Here is a 16,824-nt window from a genome sequence, read left to right as displayed (position 1 = left end):
TCTTATGAACATACAGCAGAAGCAGGTCATTAAGACGTTGTTGTCTCATAGCGCTACGCAGCTTCGTCTTGACATAGGCCAAGGCTGAGTTGCTGCGCTCAACTGTTGATGTAGTGACAGGCGCCACTAGAAATATGGTCAGAATTCTTGTCATATTAGGAAACGAGACTAAACCAGCTGCTAGCAAGGCAGCGCTGAAGCTTGCTGGTAGAGGAAGGCCAGCTTTCTAATAAACCTCCCATTTCTTCCTTCGTCTCTTTATTTCCTGGGAGAATGAATGAGGTTCCGGAAATCAGAAGCATAGCACTGTTCCAGTGCCAACTCCCTGTCTGGTGTTAGAGACTCAAGATGGGCTGGGACGAGCAACAATGTTTGAATGGCAGGCAAAGACAACTCACAGAAGCGATGCGCAAACTCGGCAATAAGATGATCTAGAAACGGTATGAACACATATCGACGCCAGTGTTCTGCTGGAGTGTTACTCTCCACGTTTGACCTAAGTGTCTGCTTCCCATGTCGTCGAAGAATTGGCAGCTAACTGTCAGCAGCTATGCCAGCCGTTATTGCCATTCTTACCATTTTCTGGTACGGCGTAGCAAAGCGGCTTCTGCTGCAGCTCGTTCTTCGGCAAGAATCTCTTTCACCTCACCAACGTCTTGATAAGCTTCAAGCATTTCCTTAGATGAAGCCTGCAATTTGATGCTCAGAGGGTTGGTGTAGGCCAGGAAATGCAGATTAGTATGGAAAGCAGCAATGAAGTCCGGGGACGTGATACTCTTCAGCAGTCCATTGGCTTCCACAACAGACTTGGAGTTCCAGGACTTGCAGGCATTGGCAGCATGGTCTCCAAACAGAAAAGAAGAGGCTCGTATAAATCAACAAAATTTTCAAGCGTAGTGTGTCTTTCCACCCACCTGGTGTCACATAAGAGCTTGAACTTCTGTTGCTCGACTTGTACCTTCTCTTTCCGGCGTCTCTCAACATTAACATCCTGAATGACTGCTTCCAGGGCTCTGGCACTTTGGTGAGAACTTGCAAAACAAACCAAGGAATTTCAGATCACAGACCATAGCCTGCACAACGGATAGAGATGCTGACTTGGATAATACAAGGTTTAGCTGATGGCTTCCACAGTGGAAGTATCTTGCTAAGGGTGTTGCTTTTTGGAAAAGTGCCTGGCAACCATTAGACTGCCCTTACATATTGCTGGCACCATCATATTCCTGGGCTCTGCAAAACTTGGAATCCAGCCCTAGCGTCTGCAACATCTCCAGTAATGACTTGCACAGATATTCACCTTTATGCTCTCACAGGCTACAAACTTGATCAGTTTCTCCACTAGCAAGCCATCTTTTACATGCAACACCAACCTGCTCTCACCCAGACACATCGATCACCTCATCTGCTAAGACTGCATAGTATAGGCTGTCTCTAATCTCCTCCAAAATTGATTCTCTGATAGCATCACACATGCATTCAAGCAAGTCATTTGGAGTGTTTTTGAAATATACGTGGCATTCTTTCCACATGCTTGCAAGTAGTCTCGGAGAACTTCATCACCAGAATCTATACGGAAATCAATTACAGCATTCAGTTTCCCTTGCTGTTCTATATCATATGTGCCATCATCACGGTGACCTCGCAGTGCAATGCCTTGCCGTCCACACAGCTCCAGACACTTGATGATAGAGCAAAGGATGGTTCGATTGCGCTCGACACGTTGTTGAATGGCTGATTACATTCTACATTCAATCCCATCTGATGGATTTTTCATTCTGTCGCGAAAGACGACCATCTTCACTGAAGAATTAATGTGATACTGCAGTTTGTAGTGCGACTCCAAGTCTGCTATAGCATCTTTACAGTAACTGTTTATCAGAGGCCTAGTCATCAGATGGACGCCTTCTTAGCGCCACCGTGTGCTGTGCCAACAGGAAACAGTACGCAAGCCAGGCAAAAAATTCCTTGCTGGGACTCAGAATAAGCAGTGAAGTCAAACAGCTTGAACCATTCACTTTTGCAGTGTCTGACGCAAACTCCGCTCTTACGTTTCTTATCTTTGTATTTCCTAGACGGCAGCACAGCGTTTGGGTGTGGTACACGATCACAAATCAGTCTGTATTTTTGTTTCGGGTGTGAGTTGCTCGTTCACCGCCTTCCGGAAATAATCAGCAATGTCTACCTTGGTAGGATGGCTTGCAGATGATGAAACAGCGTCAGACAACAGAGCAGGTTCTGAGGAAGTAAAGTCTCTCGGCCTGGTCTCATCGGTAAGCGGTATCTCCTCTAGATCTGATTGCAAATCTTCCTCATTTTGCTCGACGTCTGCTGCACTGCCTTTGGCCACCTTGGCCGGTGAAAAGACGTCGAAGAGGGTCAGTTGTCTATCTTTCTTCATTCGGCGCTGCCTAGGGCTGCCGAAGTTCGCTGACTTTTGTGACATGTGATACTGTCAGCACGAAAGAATCTAGCGCACAACTCCGGAAAGGTTGAATAACCACACTCTTCCGGGTATCATGCTTACGGTACTTCACTCAATACAAATTTGAAAATCTACAGTAATTCCGAAAAGACAAGTAGAGTGTAAACATTGTTGAGGCACGACATCGATCGAGATAGGAAGAACGCGCCTACCAAATTGGCTTTTCTGAAGGGGGCACGTGCCCCCAATGGCCCCATCTAGATCCGCCACTAGTATACCGTTCATTCTAGGAGGAAGAACTTCAAGAAGCGACAGTTGAGCAGCGCTAGAAGAGACGGTCAAATAGCAGCGATTTCGCGAGAAGACCTAAAAGAAACCAAGCGGAACGAATCTTTCTCTGCCCTTTAGTTCTGGCAGACCAGCTGATCTGTTTAATGAACTGATCCGGACTGCATGGTTACCAACGCAGAATCTAGGTCCTTCAAAAAGACGCGCAATTGCAGATGCGCAGGAGAGGTTTGTTGTAGCATCGCCTTGTCAATTTCTTCTTTTGGCTTTTGACAGATGACATATCTAATTCTTTCAATAGTTTGTAAGATTTGTCCTTCTGAATAAATTGGAATGGCGCCTCATTGTGTGCAAAATTTACCATTAGTTGAAGTATATGCTTCAAAGAAAAACTGAATAGCTGCAACATGTGTGCAAGCTTCTCCAAGTCTAGCCATGCAGTTGCAATGTGCACAACATATCTCCTGTCTTAGTTTTCACAAATCAACCACGAAGTGAGGTGTTTATTGCATCTTTGAGAATGAGGAACCTGTAAATTTCAGACTGTGGGGTGTCTTACAATATTCTACACTTACAGGACTTACTCTACTCTAGAGCACAATGCTAGTATGCTATTCATGTTACGTACAATATCAAAGCATGTCCACACATTTCCCAAGTCTCTACCACAGAAATTGTCACACAAACAAATACTGACCATTACTTAATTAACTATGAAGAAAACTTGGATATCATGTCAGTTTGATTGTGTACCAAAGATTATTGAACTCTCACATTAAATTGCAACATACATGACTGTATTCTCTTTCACAATCCTAGCTGACAAAGGTACTATGTAGGTGAAATATATACTGTAACAAAAACTCTTTGCTTGTACCGACACCCACGCAAGTATTCATGTAATAATCCGGAAACTGCGCGCCCAAATGCGCGTAATTGCGCGCCCATCTGCGCGTAACTGCGCGCCCAACTGCGCGTAACTGCGCGTCTATCTGACCGACACTAACGTGCGTTAGAAAAATGTGACGTCAATGAACACGCTCTAGAGCAATGAACCGGACGCTAAAAAATATTATGCTCACACCCGTATGCTTTCATTCCGAGGTCGCTAGCGATGACGATTCTTGTTGCAGCTGTATTTCTCTCATTTCTCTCGTCTGGTACTAACAGCGATAACTTCACAATCTCAGCTCGCTTACTTACCTAACAATTGTATTTATCTAGTGTGTGTCTGTCAACAGTTTGCGAGTCCGACTTCAGCGTCGCTGGCTGAATGCTCTGCTCTTAAAGCGGCCATTCCCAATGGCGATAAGTGCACGATCTCAAACGACTGTGCACGCTTGCAATGCTCTACAAGTCTACTAGGACCCCTTTACCCGATTCAGTACAATGTCACCATTCACAAGTGTCACCACCCAGTGCGTGTGTCATTTGACGTCTTGTCGAGTGACTTTCGCTGGAGTCATACATTCAAAGGAAACAGGACAGAGGCGATCGCCAACGTGCCTCCCGCGATTTCGGGTACCGTTGGCAAACCGTATGCTCACGTGGAAGTAAGCAGGTTTGTGAGTGGGATAGTGCTCTCTGCGGCTCTTTGGTTCAAACAGAATGGGCAGTGGACCAAACTGAAGGTGCCTATAGTTGAGCAACAGAAGATTCCACTGGATACATCTGACTGCCCCTCTAGTGGTAATGTGGAGAATAGAAGTACTGTACATGTACACTTGGGCGTCGTCTGAAGCCCTATTTAAAAACATCCGCTTGTATGAAGTAGGAGTCTCATTTAGACTAGGCTCGAGAGTCCAGCTGGTCATCCCCCTACGGGGGGGAGTGACCGGCTGGACACTCAGCCTACATTTAGACCAGATCACGCTTGCATTTGTTCTATTTTTTTGTTGTTGTTCAACTTGCTGCATTCCCGTCTAATTATCCACAGTGCACCCAAGTGGTGGCTAGCTGTGTTGGTGATTGCTTCACCGAGTCTCCAAGAAAAGCATATATATCTAGCAAATTTATTGGGATTGTTGATTGTACTGTAGTACTTAGAAGATCTGAATGTGGCAGATCCTCATGAACTTTTTAATATATACTAGCTGAGACGCTTTGAAATTTTCACTTGCTATGTGCATGCAACTGTATACATTTAGATTAGTGTTGTTTTTGGCTATATCAGAGAGCAGGAAACGTTCCTAGCGTGCTGAATATAGAAAATGACGCAACTTCCTGATGGTGTCCATGCCTATCAGGAAGTTGCGTCGTTTTCTATATTTGGCACGTTAGAACGTGTCCTGCTCTCTGATATAGCCAAGAACAACACTAATCTAAATTTATACAGTTGCATGCACAGAGCAAGTGGAATTTCGACGCATTGCAGATATATAGACCCTAGCTACTATCAAGAACATATAGTAAAGTAGTTTTAATTATGTAGGAAAAACCCTTGTCAAAGTCAGCATATTATATGGTAATACTTTGGTAAACTATTTTGGAAGGATGTTGTAATAGATGCAGCTGCTGAGCAGATTGACAGTATTCTTGAACACCATTTTGCTTGTACCATGGTCTTTGGTTGGATTTTGGTTGATTACTGCCATTGTCATAGTTAACTGCTGCCTTTGCCATGGTTAATTAATTATCAGGGGTGTTTAATTAATTAAGCATAAAGTTGGGTGCTCATGGTGTGTGTGCAAGTGTGCACATGCGTCCATTTGTGTGTTTGTTTGTGTGTGTTTGTTTGTTTATGTGTGTAATTATTAATTATGTACGAGTATGGGCTTACAGTAAAATGTCTCATTGCATTGCTACTTTAATTGTTTAGTAAGAAACATCTACAAAATAACGCTTGAAGTTGGTCAACGTAAATAGTATACATACATGTATTCATAGTATATATTGCATGTTTGCACTCACTGTAAATTAAGTGGACTTTGTGCAATCATATAGATCTTTACACACTGAAAACTACACTAAATCAGACCTAATGTGCTTCTGAAAGTATGTTTCATGATGATCTGAATTTTCTATTAACTTACAGTAGTACTACTAAGCTTTATAGCCTAGACGATGTGTCAGTTCCTTATCTACATGGAACTTTAATTGTATATTAGAGCTGTTCAGTTTTAGTAATGTGTAGACTGAAGGTATTACTTGATGCAATGAAAGCTCTTTTGCTTTGCTGGCATTACCAACATCAGGTCATCGTAGTTTAAATCTTTGCCATAGTATTGGCTTACAAATTAAGTTCTTTATCACAGGTTTCTTTTGTTGTGTATTTTGGTAGGAGATGTTTATGTTTCCACTCACTTCTCAATGCTCAAATCTTGATTTTATGATCAAATGCAGAGGCTTGCAGTAGATTGTGCAATAATGAAAAGAAGCATGTGTTAGACTGATCCTTTTAGTAGAATTTGGTGGTGTTGGCACCCCAAACAAACAAAATGACCTGAGAATTTATGAGTGTCCAAAGTGCAGTGGCTGTGGTTGATCCTATACTGCTCTGCTTCTGAGGCCTATGCTTGCATGTGGTGTTTACTTTTGAAATAGCCGAGGTTTCTAAAAAGGACACTTCTGTAGACGTTTTGATTGAACTGTTACATGTGATGATGTCATTGAACAAGTTTTATCTCTCAGGATTACGATGTTCAAGTCGTTTGTGTAGAGCTTTGTTATATTGTGTTGTACTGACAACTAATGGTAAAAGAATATAAATGCAACAGGCTAGAAATTACTATGTCATGAGATGGTATCTTTCTTACCAATTGAACTCTTGTTTCACTTTCCCCCACTTACCTATAAAGGAAAGCAGCTATTACAAAATTTTGTTTGTATGACTCAGACTATATCTTTTGCAGGGTATAACTTTGTGACTCCTGGTGTCTATAACCCGAGTGGTGGTTTGCCTGGTCAGAAAAACGTGATGGACCTTCTGAAGAAGTTTGGTTTTTTCAAGTTTTTGGACAAGTTTCAAAAAGGAAGGGGGTCAGCCAATGTTGGAGATGATAAAGACTCATCATATCTAGTTAGCGACATACCAATGTGGGCATCCGATTATCCAGAAATTGATCCATACGATGACTCTGTAGTTCAGATGTGTATAAGTCAGTTATTGGAAAAAGAGGGTGTTGATTATTGGACAACAGAAGGTCCTGCTTTCACTGACGATTTAGAAAATTGCTATTGTAACAAGATGAAATTTTCCGGTCATGTGTCATGTCAGTCTTCTATCGGTGGCAACAAAGACTCAAGTGATACAAGTAATGAGTGGTTTAGACTACTGTTTAGTTCTGTGATTTAATTTTAGTCAGCCATATGATCATGATATTTGTAGTGGCCAAGTGTGAATCTGAATTACATGTGGGCAATATGTACAACTTGTTAGACAGTGGTTAGTAGATTAGACAAGTGCTAAACTTGTCTTGCGTGTGTGTGTGTGTGTGTGTGTGTGTGTGTGTGTGTGTGTGTGTGTGTGTGTGTGTGTGTGTGTGTGTGTGTGTGTGTGCTGCTCTGCTTGATTGGATTTCCAAGAGATCTTGCGTTCCAACATCTTACCGAGGTGTTGGATTTATGTAAGAAGAAGGACTGGTTTGACTTCATCAACGGAGCAGGGTCCTCTTCTTGGCTTTGCTTACTACATGTCATTGATTCTGTAACAACAAAGGTCACTCTTCCCAGCCTTCTAACTTGAGTTGAGTTGAAACTTTTTCTTATGGTTGTACATATCAATTGGTCTGTCTCAGCACATCAACAGACTGCAGGGTTCCAGAATGCGTTGCTTTCAAATCATCTTGGGCATAGCAGTAAGAGAGAAGCAGAGGAATACCACTGTTTGGGGTAAGGCAAGTATTGAGATGGTGGAAAACAACGATCAGGAAGAGAAGGCTAAGGTGGCTAGGCCACGTAGCCAGAATGGAGCCTCATCACATTCCAAGGCAACTGCTGGTTTGCAAGTTTGAAAGGGGTAAGCGTTCTGTACGCGGCCAGAAGCTGCGATAGGTTGATATTGTGATGAGAGATTTGAAGAAATGTAAGTTTAACAAAGAATGGATGAACGTTGCTCAAGATTGTGCTAAGTGGAGATCCATAGTGGACGCTGTACTGTAGTTACAGAGTTGAATGAGGAAGCCGAGGAAATGGAATAGATGAGAAAGACGAGGAAGGAAAGAAATGAGAGGAAGCAAGTATCAGATCAGACCAACCTACAGTGTACTCAACCTGGTTGCATCTTTATACAACCCATAACAAGGCAGGTCTTGTCAATCACCAATGACAGAAACACGGAGCAGCAGCCCCAAAGATCGTGTCTTGTTGTTACTGCTACCAAAACTTTAAACAGCAATTAAGGTTATAGAAACCATACGAAGTTCTGCAATTAAAATGCGAACAGAATCAAGAGATTACGCTGGGGGCAATAAAGTCCCATGAAGTGACCTAACAATGTGGCCTGCACCACTTATTCAAGTGAAGGCAGATCATAGATGGATGGATGGATGGTGCGTGTGTGTGTGTGTGTGTGTGTGTGTGTGTGTGTGTGTGTGTGTGTGTGTGTGTGTGGGTTTGTGCATGTTCATGTGTGGGTCTAAACTCATAGTGGGTATGACTGAAATTCAGGTTCAGGTGTGTGGTGTTCTGATTGTTGTGTAGTTGGTGTTTGTTATTATGGTTTTCACGTCTAGATATAAATGGACACAGCTATATCTAAACATCTATCCAGATACTACTCACACAAATATTGCTGTCTATATCTAGATTCCGTCAAACTTATTTGTTTTGTGTGATATTACTTGAGGTGCAACTACTAATTCAAGCATTGCTTTGTTTGATAGAGGGGTACATCATTGGTGGCTGTGTTGGTGGTGCTGTTGTTTTAGCCATTGTTGTGGCAATCATCCTGTTTGCAATCTACATGAAGAAGAGGACGCCTACTGTGGCAGGGGTTTCATACAAGGAACTGGAAGAAGAATGATTATACAAATGGTGAATGACATGGTGTGTCAGCTAGACGCCACTGTTAGGTTGTGATTCGTTCAAAGTCATTTTAGGTTATATTCTACAGTACATGTGATTAATTGTTTGCTAGGTACATATCAATTGAATAATAGTGCTTGCTGATATCGTCTCTCTTATAACTATTATAGAGTTTAGGAGCTTTATCAATTTCTTTTGTGCTAACCTGTTGTGAATAAAAGTCTTTAAATCCAGATTTGTGTGTGCAAAAGGAGATCAACCTCGTCCCACTCCCACCCCAGAACCGTGTATAGAGTGTAGCTACCTTGTTTTTATTTATTTAATACATAAATATATGTATTTGTATTCTTGTCTAGTGTAGGGCTGCTCAAGACCAGAGCAGGATTTCGCGGAAAGCGGTACATTCTGTGTCCTTTCTCGGCTCAATTTTGTGGATCCCCAGACAGTGCAACCAGTCATGACCTATCGAAGGCAGAAATCGTAGAAAATGCTCACAGGTCAATTATGGATGCTCAAGCAGCCAGCCCCTCCCCCTTTTCGACTTACGTGTTGTCCTAGCCTCGAATTTCCAGACCAGAGAGCGCGCGAACTCCAAGTCGATACTAAAACGATTTCGGAAGTATTTATCAATAGCGATGCTAAATGGTAGTCTAACAGCGTAGGATTGTTTTACCTAGATCAACATATCATTTGTAAATGCCATGAGATCTCACGAACAAAGAAGAGACGTCTGCCGTGTTTGCGGCGATATCTTGGTGGACGGCATGAAACCATGACTCTTCGATTCATTGGCAGACTGCTAGTTAGTCTAACCGCTCGACCAGTTGTCAAAATGATGGTCTAGCGACGCTGCTGTGCATGTCCTGTCACCGCAAGCTTCAAAATATCAAGATCTAGAACTGAAGCTGAAACTAAAAGTAAGATGTGTGTGTGCACCAGAGCCTTCATCACGGCTCTGGCATGCGCACTATGGTCTGGAAGTTCGAGGCTAGTGTTGTCCCAACATGCAACATTATGATCCGGGATACGTAGCGCCACTTATGGTGGTTACGGACATCCTACATATTATGGCTTTGAGCGTTCCTGTTCGTCATTCGTGAGTCTGTCAACTATGTCGTATACTTTCGTTGCTGTATTTCTGTCTGGTAGTAAGCCAAGAACAATAGCTTAGCAGTTTGAATTTTCTGACTTCTAACGGGTTTGTCTTAGTGTGTGTTTTGGGGTTTGAGACCCCGCGGCCGACGGTCGCGTCTCCGGCTGATTGCTCTGCTCTTAGAGAGGCCATTCCCAATGATGTTAACTGCGTGATATCAAACAGTTGTACTCGTCTGCGATGCTCCACGTCCGCAGTGCCATTCTATCCAATTGACTACAATGTCATCATCCACAAGTGTCATCATCCAGTTCAAGTTACTTTTGACGTAGCGGCGACTGACTTTCGCTGGAGTCATACATTCGAAGGAAACGAGACGGTGCCGATCTCCGGCTTGCCTGACTGGATTAGAGGATTGGCTGGCGATCCGTATGCTCACGTGGAAATGAGCAGAACCTTGGGTGGGATAGTGCTCTCTGCGGCTTTGTGGTTCAAAAAGAACGGGAAGTGGACAACGGACGAGATCCCTATAGTTCAACGACACAAAATCCCTTTTGACACATCAGACTGCTCTTCTACTGGTAATGAACTACAATAATTACAATAATAATTAATAATATGATAATTAGTTAATTAGTAGGAACATTGCATGGGGTGTGAGTTTAGGGAATTTGATTAGTAGACTAGTACAATAATTACAATAATCTATGGGCCCGTTTCCACTAGTGCCTAGACTGGTTTACCAAGTGGTTTAAGCTAAACTGGTTTAAGAATTGACCTGTTTCCACCTGCACTAAACCAGTTATATGTTAAACCTAAACTGCTTTCTTAAACCCACTTAGAAGTAGGTTTAGCAAAGTGGTTTAGGTTTAACTGTCACGTGACAGTAGTGCGCTTGTTTAGATGGCTTCTGACAACCCTGTTTTGATGATATTGACTATTTTGTCGGATAGGATTGCCCTAGAAGATGTAAGGGTCGTTAGCTAGGGGAAAGAATTCAGCAGCTACGGAGAGAGAGAAGACGGTGTCCTTGGTCATCCTCATGCAAATTCCTACTAGCAGATGCTGAATCAGTAACAACCAACAGTTGCCCTAACTCGGTGACAGACCAGCCCAATACTTCAAATTAAGGCGTTCCTAGACGGTTTGTTTAGCACATCCCGGATGTGCAAGTTCCTAGTGGAAACAGTTGCTTTCTTGAACTGGTTTAGTTTTAAACGCATTTAAGGTAAACTAGTTTAAGGTGCAGCTAGTGGAAACACGGCCTATAGTACTAAAATTGGCGGTGCTTGTATATATGTATAAGTTTGATAGCCCGCTAGACCGGATTGGAGAACAGGGGAGGCTACAATTTGGGGAACAGGCGTGACTCGGCATAGGTAAGAATATAGGCAGGGTGGCGTTGGCTTCCAGCTTCAGTCGGGTCTCCTTTTGGAGGTGCAACGTAGAACAACATAGTGCTGTTTGTCATTCAGGAAGGAGACTGCATGCTTCTGATAGACTCAATTGGAAGGAAGTTTCAGTACATGAGCTCAATCTCATAGGGTAGTTTTGCTTTAACTATGGGCTCACTTTAAATTTTGATATAGTCATTGTTCACGTGCCATTGTATGTTACAATGCTATCTAGCAGTCCTATCAGACTGGGTTATCTGAGCAAGCTGTAGTTGATTTTACTTATCTTAAACATCAAACTACGTCCATTGCAAAGAGATAGAGTCCGATCAGATGTATATTTCTGAAGGGGGGATAATCTAACCTTCCTGTGCGGAGAACGGGCCAGTGAGCTAATCTATACTACTAATATTGAGGTGTTTGTATATATGTACTAGAATTTTAAAAATTTTTCCCTGAAAAAAAGAAATATATGTAGGGATTGTATAAAAAGTAATAGAAACAAGATCTATAGATAATATGAACCAAAGCCAGACATCATTAGTGAATCCTTCCAACCCAATAAAAGTAAAATGTAGGGAATGTGGTTGGAAGGATTCACTAATGATGTCTGGCTTTGGTTCATATTATCTATAGATCTTGTTTTTATTACTTTTTATACAATCCCTACATCTATTTCTTTTTTCAAGGAAAAAGTTTTTAAAATTCTAGTTTGGTAAGTTTTTAGGAGTGCGAAAGCACAGCCTACTCCATTATTTAAACAAAGATTTTATAGCCTAACAAAAATACACATTTTCTAAACCATACTTGGTCTACATTTATAGTCTCATATCTCGAGCATGTGGATCTTAGGTTTACAGTGTACTTGCAAATATGTTAAGAGCTATGCAGTGTTTGTGTATAGGTGGTTTGAATCAGACGTTACATTTTGTTGCAATAATACCACTAGTAAGTATGAAGCTGTGTTCTACTTGCTTCAGAGCTACGAGCATACGTGCATGTAGTTGTGTGTGTGTGTGTGTGTGTGTGTGTGTGTGTGTGTGTGTGTGTGTGTGTGTGTGTGTGTGTGTAGATTGAAGAAGGAATTTATGCAGATGATTAGCTGTTAGATCTCCTGGTTGCCTACAACAATTTCTAGATGCATGCTTGCATAATTTTAAAATTTGGGTCTGGTGGGGTATGAGTATTAGCGTTTAAACAACTAAAGTTCTTGGTGTGGGCAACAAAGCAAGCTCGCATTTCCATTGATGGTCATGCATCACGTTACAGAGTGTTGATAAATTTGTTATCTAGAGGACTTAATTAATTGAAAACGCAAGATTCGGTTAGATAGACTTGTCACTACTATGAGAATCGAGATGCTAGTTTCAGCAGCGTTATCTTTTTCTTCGTCATCGTTGTTGGCCAGGTGTCATTGAACGCTACACGCACACGCCGACATTTGCGCATGTGCACGTGACCGAACGCGTGTGTACGCACTTGCGAGTGTCTTGAACAAAAGCTCGACTTCTACACGCGACCGGCTTGTACACAGTACGAGGTCTTCGATTTGCGGGAGTTTGGTCTTAAATATAATACGGTAGCACTAGACAACTGCAAAATTTTTATCGTAGGCCACACCTCTAGGCTCGTAACAAACGTCACATTCCGAGCGCTGCAAAGTCGACAATTTGTGATGGAAGCGAGTCGAATTAATTTGCTTTTGCCATAATTCAAATGCTTGAAGGCGTTGGTGTTCCAACTACGGCAAGAGGTATATCGAGTCTTGGATTGCGATGACGTTCAACATCACTTCTAATTAATTAATTACGCGCACTTCTTGCGTTTGCTTGTGCGATTCAAGAGCGCGATTCTTTGCCTAACTGTAGGCTTTCAGGTTTTTCAACCACGAAACGTGTCAAGAATTCTTGTTGCCTTGTTGTACACGTGTACCCTAGACTCCTTCAAGCAACGTAGTGAGAGCTTGTGATTGGCTGCCTGGCTATTGGTTGCTAACAATGGCTTACAACAATTGCGGTTGAACGTACGTAGGGTAGCAGGTTCAAATCCATTCTAGAAATCTTTTTTCTTAGATGTTTCTTTTTTCTATCATTAAAAGAATACAGGTCGGCTTATTCTACGTCGTTTCCCAAAGTTTTAGCTTTAGATATGCCATAGTCAAGGAGTTATGCGTGACGAAGGAGAAGAAGAAGAAGAAAGAAGACAAAATTCAGTGAAAACTTCGAAATTGACGAGCGATTTTCTCCTTCTGAAGACAATCTGAGATCAATTCAGAAGTAGTCAAGCGTAGTTGAACTTTTAAGGTTTTCTATCTGTTGTTTTCAAGATATTTAGCTGCATTTTAAGGTGATTTCTGAAGGTCTAAAATATGACCACGCCCACACAACCTGGTCAATCCCTACATACAGGGTACTACTGTACCCTGTGATAAGTTTGATAGCCGGCTAGACCGGATCACCGACGAGGCTAAAATTTGGAATACAGGTGTAACTCAGCATGGGAAGAACATAGGCAGGGTGGCTTCGGCTTCCAGCTTCATTCGGGTCTTCTTTTGGGGGTGCTACTTAGAACAACACAGTGCTGTAGGACTACCTTTACAGGTTTGTCTTTCAGGAAGGAGACTGAATGCCCCCCATAGACTCATTTTGAAGAATCATGCGTTAATTGGGCTTCATCTTTTAGCATGTGCAGTTTTGTTTTCTCCTAAGTCATTCATTGTTGTCCACATGCCTTTGTTATGTCACAATTCTTTCTAATTGCATACAACAATAAATAGTTAACAACTAAATAATCTAATCTGCCCGCGCAGAGAACGGGCCAGTGAGCTAGTAAGTAATAATTATTTAATGATAATGAGTGTGATGTGGGATGCAGTCATCCCTGTGTACTGCTAAGAAGATCGGTGCCAATTGTCCTGACGTCTGTTTCAGAAATAAGAAGACAAACACTTGTCTTCTTATTGATATTAGCTGTTCTGCTGATGGCAACATCGCCAGAAAGCATAATGCTGAGAAGTTGACCAAGTACAGTGACTTGGGTGTAGGTTAGCGAATGTGGCAGTGTTGTACACTGGTTGTTCCAGTGGTGCTGGGAGCATTGAGCACAGTGCACACAGGTATTGCATGGTGGCTGGACATTATTCCAGGTCATCACAATTGTGAACCTGCAGCTCTTACAGGAAACAGTGCTTCTTGGATCCTGTGGATCCTGCGTCAAGTCATGTCTTCTATCTAGACAGCCATGATGGTCTAAGCACCTTGTAGGCAGGGTTTGCCTTTGGAGCTTACGAGAGACCTTACGACCAGATTGAGCACGACAGATTAGTACAGGTGCCTTTGTACAGTATGGTTAGGGAATGGGGTAGAAGCCATTGAATTCTCTGGAGGATTGCAGACAAAGGACAACATTACTGATACTGTGGCTGCAGTCGAGAAAAGTCCTGCAGCATGTGTAACTGAAGCACGAGGTCAGTTCCTACTGACTTTTTTTCTGTGGGGGAAACAACCAAATCAGAATTATGGCCATTAGTGATGTTTTCCTTTGTCTGCAATCCTCCAGAGAATTCCGTGGCTTCTAATCTATTCCCTAAACCACACTGTACAAAGGCACCTAGTACCAAATGTTCTAATAAGAGCCCCTGCCATTAAATCTGCGGAAATACGGTAATAATTAATTCTTAATAGTAAGCCATTCATTGATGGTCAGTCATACATTGACAGTCAAGCAATGAACGAATGTTTACTACACAGCAATGTTAGGTCTTCTTTGTACTAAAATGTTGGTCTAGAGACTTCTTTCTCCTTCGCAATCGTCAACAACATTCTGTTTCCCTTAGAAGTAAGGTCACAGCTCATGGTTTTCTGAGAAAAAGATATCACACTGGAAACACATGAAAGGCAGGTCCTTTTTGGGTGGTAAGAAAAGAGGTTGTACAGTATATGTGTATATGTGTGTGTGTGTGTGTGTGTGTGTGTGTGTGTGTGTGTGTGTGTGTGTGTGTGTGTGTGTGTGTGTGTGTGTGTGTGTGTGTGTAAAGCATCTTGAAAGTTTTAGGTGTTTGTAATGCCAACTGCACGTTTTTGTTTAATTTGCACTGTTTGGTTGCATGTATTTATGCTTGCAAGACCAGTGTTTCCATGATGTGGATATATGTCTTCTTTGTCGGAAAAGCATTAATTGTAAAGCAATTGTAGGCCTGATTGTGCAAGGACTGAACTGTCACAGTAATTGCCACTGTGTAGTACTTTTATCATTATAGAACTGCTGTTTTTATAATATTCAATTTACCTTGTTTCAAAGCGGAATTGTGTTGATGACACTAAACAGTGTTTTCAAGGCAGCAAGCTAACAATCATGATTCCAACCTCTTGTCTGATGTTCTCTTTTCACATACTCATTTTGAAGGGAAACACTTATTTTATATCTTGCATTCGTGTGACCAGAACTGTGATGTACTGAACCTGAACTATCAGTTTGTTTTTTGTAATGGCATGGTTGTGTTATTTAGGGTATTACTCAAAGACTTCTCCTACTGTTTATAAACCAACTGAGAAGTTTGCTAGCAGCTTTTCTGTTGGTGACTCGACAACATCTAACTTTATCTTGAGTGAGTTGTTGCAAGATCCTGTGGTGAAGAAATGCTTGAGTCAGCTTAAGCAAGGGACTTCTATTGATGATTGGATAACAGATAGTGGTGGTTTAAGTGGCGATTTACAGGCATGCTATTGTCACAACCGGAAAGCTACTAGTTATGGTACTTTGTGCAAGTCTTCTTCAGACAATGGATCAAGTGATACAAGTAATTTGTTATTTTTTTTAGGTACATTTAGTTATGTGATTTAATTTGTAGTCAGTCATATAACCTTATTTATAGTGGCCATTCATGAATCATGCATGACAAACTTGTCATAGGTATATTTTAATGGATAGAACGTTTAACTTAATAGATTGCTACTAATATTATCTGCTTTAACTTCAAGCAGCCAGGCGTTCACCTACTCACAGTTTTGTGCTTGTGTATGCACCTGCATACTGTATGTGTACTTGTGCATGTGTGTAGTGTACTACGTGCTTTCATTGTTTCTTTGGTGGGTGCTTTTATTATGTATTTCTTGCAGTTGCAAACAAAAGGCAGGACATGCTTGAGAAACAAACTTACACCAGATATTGTTTTTGACTTTATGACAACATTTGTGATTATGTGTGCCTAATCAATTTACAACTTCTTGTCATGTGTATTTGAGCACAGAGTTTTGTTTTGCTAGAGTGGTACATCATCGGTGGCTGTGTTGGTGGTACCATAGTTTTGGTTGTTGTTGTGGCAATAATCGTGTTCACAATATGCATGAAACGTCGCGTGTCTGCAACAGCTGGTGTGTCATACAGGGAGCTGTCAGAAGAATGTTAGAAAGTCATGAACAATGTGATGCTGTATGCTGTTTGTTTAACTGTGGTCTAGTAGATTAATGTGACTGATTTGAAGTCATTTTTAGCTCTTACAGTTGCAGTGATTAATTAATTAGTTTGCTATCTACGTGATCAATCTTGTGGCAACCTTTTGTGAGCGCATACCTCCACCGAGGAGGTTGATCTTGGTTCAGTTGTACGCCTGTTTGTTTGTCTGCTAACAGGATTACGCGAATACTTCTGGCTGATTTTGATAA

General features: G+C 41.7%; 2 protein-coding genes across 3 annotated transcripts; both read left to right on the top strand.

Annotated features, from left to right (window-relative positions):
* Window positions 1-3,793: 3,793 nt before the first annotated feature.
* LOC134186715 (uncharacterized) lies at window positions 3,794-8,907 on the top strand. Its single transcript, XM_062654748.1, has 4 exons — window positions 3,794-3,870; window positions 3,935-4,399; window positions 6,562-6,963; window positions 8,533-8,907. The coding sequence occupies exons 1-4, from the start codon at window positions 3,825-3,827 to the stop codon at window positions 8,670-8,672; spliced, it is 1,053 nt and encodes a 350-aa protein (XP_062510732.1). The 5' UTR covers window positions 3,794-3,824; the 3' UTR covers window positions 8,673-8,907.
* A 794-nt stretch (window positions 8,908-9,701) lies between these two features.
* Window positions 9,702-16,714, top strand: LOC134186865 (uncharacterized). Of its 2 annotated transcripts, none has more exons than XM_062654939.1 (4): window positions 9,702-9,822; window positions 9,884-10,348; window positions 15,669-15,959; window positions 16,426-16,714. In XM_062654939.1, the coding sequence occupies exons 1-4, from the start codon at window positions 9,786-9,788 to the stop codon at window positions 16,566-16,568; spliced, it is 936 nt and encodes a 311-aa protein (XP_062510923.1). In that variant the 5' UTR covers window positions 9,702-9,785; the 3' UTR covers window positions 16,569-16,714. The 2 variants fall into 2 exon arrangements, with proteins under 2 accessions (XP_062510923.1, XP_062510924.1); XM_062654940.1 differs by having other exon boundaries at window positions 9,708-9,819.
* The last annotated feature ends 110 nt before the right edge of the window (window positions 16,715-16,824 follow it).

The sequence above is a fragment of the Corticium candelabrum genome, chromosome 11 (genome assembly GCF_963422355.1).
Source record: "Corticium candelabrum chromosome 11, ooCorCand1.1, whole genome shotgun sequence".
Lineage (NCBI taxonomy): Eukaryota > Metazoa > Porifera > Homoscleromorpha > Homosclerophorida > Plakinidae > Corticium > Corticium candelabrum.
This window is presented reverse-complemented; position numbering and strand designations above follow the sequence as displayed.